General features: G+C 32.6%; 1 protein-coding gene across 1 annotated transcript in view; it reads left to right on the forward strand.

The window, feature by feature from the left end:
- The window catches only part of LOC100942191 (cadherin-9), an 82352-nt gene extending 79842 nt beyond the window's left edge, over positions 1–2510 (forward strand). Inside the window, exon 11 of the mRNA XM_012805001.1 lies at positions 2023–2510. Within this exon, the coding sequence (XP_012660455.1) occupies positions 2023–2510 (488 nt within the window). The remainder of the gene's footprint in view (positions 1–2022) is intronic.
- Positions 2511–3250: the final 740 nt, after the last annotated feature.

The following is a 3250-nucleotide window of genomic DNA, read 5'->3' on the forward strand; positions in this document are numbered from 1 at the left end:
CAAAAAGGCAATACACAAATTAAAGCAAACACAAAAATCAAAATATGTTTCATTATTAAATTATGAATTTTATGTTCCAGTACAAAAATAAAGGTAGTTTGCAATACCTGTCCGATTGTAAGGCATTATAAAGTGCCCATGATTTCCATTGGTTTAATAGTCACATGTATCACCACTATCACATAGTTTAGAATGATATTCATAGTATAAAGAAATGGTAACGTGAAGCTGCAGATTAGTTAAAATGAGGCTGCACTTTTTTTCCATTCCTTATCATAGACCTTTCCAAATTGTATTCACAATTATAACCTCAATCTAAGATATGATCAGATAATTTTGACTTGACAGAAGAGAAAAAAACTCAGAACTGTACTAATTCCATTTGTTGGAATTAGATGTGTATTTGCTAAAGAATGCTTAAAATAATTCACAGGTTATTTTATTTATAAAAATAGATAACTTATAAATTAATTCATTTAATATTAAATTTATAAAGAAACCCTTTTTTTCTAATTTATGGCTATACTTCTGTGGATGTGGACTTAATGAATCTTATATTCATCCTTTAGTAGAAGCAATTATGAATGTCATTTTTGCTGAATAGTTTTGTAAAAATGTCTTCATGATGATCCTGAATATAGCTCATTACCCCAGTCCATTTTGTAGAGGTTAACTGAAAAGGCCTTTAATCATTTTTATAAAGATATTTCTATCAACTAGTGAGAGTGGAGGCAAGTGTGCTGGCCAATATGAAAATAATATTGGACCTGCCATTAGTGTAGATACAGGGTGCTTAAGGGTCATGTTGAAGTGCAGGCTCAATGTAAATGAATTTGCTTTGTGAAATCTCAATACAAAAATTGAGAAAAAGGAATATGAAATTTTTAGCCAACATTTTCTCATTTTCTATAAAAAAATGAACAATATTGACAAACATTAAGTGCTTTAAAGTAAAAGGAACATTGTTTTATATCTCTCCTGTAATGTTCAAGTGTGTTTTGGAGAAATTTGCTTGATTTAATGCTTACATTGATTACACACAAAATTAGTGACTTGACCCATTTTCAATGGAAGATTTATATTTTGGAACCTACCTTTTTTTCCCTTTTTTTAAACAAATATATTTTATTAATTGTAATATGCATTATTTAGAAAATGGTTTATTAACAAATCTATGTATAATAATTTGAATTCCAGTACTCTAATAAGAAATAAGAAAATATACTACATAGGGGGAAATTCACAAGGAATTTTTAGAATACATAGAACAATAAAACAGTACCACAAATAATGGGGAATACAATTAATATCTCAGTCCAAAAGCTTAAATATATCTGTGAAAATTAAGGAAGTCCTCATTGACAAGACAATATCTGAGTTGTCTTGAAAGATGATAAGTATAAGTTAAAGATGAGTTTGACATGAATATTTTATGTTGTAGCTTTTAGAGTTATATTTCATAATTTTAAGCAAGCTTTCAAAATCAGGGCAGTAAAGGAATAAGAGATATGAGAATAGATAAAATTGGTACATCATACAAATTTGTGTGTGCACGCACAGAATCTGTTTGTAATGAATACATAAGTATAATCATCTGTATATGAGTAATACAGATTTCCCCGTGAGTCTTGAAGAAGTATTCAAGTGGTGCTCAATTTCACCGGAAACATTAATGATTAGAGCTTCCGCATTTTTATATTGGAAATGAATATTTGGAAAACATGAAATGTCAGCTAATTGAATTTGGCTAAATGTGATAATAATTGAACGACACTTTTTCAATGCTAGAGGCCCAGAAGAGGGTATTTCTTGAAAGGAAAATAATGACACGGTTCTATCTGCTGTTTTATCAATGTAGTGCATCAGTGACGGGCCGGAGGGACCCATATTTGCACAACATAGTCACTGGCTTCATTCCATCAATCTTACTACCTCCCTCCCCACACAAACCTCACACACAGAAATGTACTCTGTTGCATCCTGAATCATGGATCTCACCCTCTTCTCATTCTTTATTAATAGTTCTAGTCGTGCTGTTTGCTGCCTTGAAGCGGCAAAGGAAAAAGGAGCCCCTGATCATTTCTAAAGACGACGTCCGGGACAACATCGTGACCTACAACGATGAAGGCGGCGGGGAGGAAGACACCCAGGCCTTCGACATTGGCACTCTCAGGAATCCAGAAGCAAGGGAAGACAGCAAACTTAGACGAGATGTTATGCCTGAAACTATTTTTCAGATCAGGAGGACTGTGCCTCTGTGGGAAAATATTGATGTGCAAGATTTTATTCATCGAAGATTAAAAGAAAACGACGCAGACCCGAGCGCGCCTCCCTACGATTCCCTGGCGACCTACGCCTACGAAGGGAATGATTCCATAGCAGAGTCGCTCAGTTCTTTAGAATCTCTCACCGCGGATTGTAACCAGGATTATGAGTACCTCAGTGACTGGGGGCCTCGTTTTAAAAAACTGGCTGATATGTATGGGGGTGATGATAGTGACAAAGATTAAGCTTATTGTGGTGACTTGATCAATACTACAGGAAATTCTGTCTATGTTGCTAGAATGAGTGGCTGGTATTCTCTTCTTTGGAGGAAACTTTTCAAAAATCGAAATTACAAACAATACATAGGTGTTGTCTTAGTAAGGGTTTGCTTAATCAGTAACTTTTCGTGAATGAATGCAGATGACCTAGATTTTATTAATAAAAGTAATAATAACCAGTTCACCCTCTGCCTAAAAATCTCAGAAGAAAAGTATTATCAAATCAATAATCAATAAAAATATTTGAAAGGCTTTTTGTGCCTTTTAGGAGCTATTAAGAACTTTATAAATGGTTTCTTAACTGACTTTTGTTCCTCTTTACTATGAAATTAAAAATTGTGCAACTGCTTTGTAAATTAATATGGAAAAGATAGATCCTTAATGAAATAGGAATGACTATTACTGCCATATTTATTTAGTTGAAGAATGTCTTTGTGTTAATTCACTCATATTTTTATAAATGTATATTTATATTTTTGTATTTTTGGAAATAAACTGATATTTATAAAAATTTTGTTTTATTTCATTCCTAGAGGAAGTTCTCATCTCACTTATAACAGAAATGTTTTACGTCTTTAAATGTAAAACATGATTTACTCAGGGAAAAAGCAGGTAAGAACCTACTGCATGGAGTTTGGAACTAAACTGTAGTGAAACTATAAAAGAGCTTTGGTACAATGGTTATTTTTCTGTTTGAATCACTTAAA

This window comes from Otolemur garnettii, unplaced genomic scaffold, assembly GCF_000181295.1.
Source record: "Otolemur garnettii isolate 467f Iridium unplaced genomic scaffold, OtoGar3 scaffold00033, whole genome shotgun sequence".
NCBI classification, from domain to species: Eukaryota; Metazoa; Chordata; class Mammalia; order Primates; family Galagidae; genus Otolemur; species Otolemur garnettii.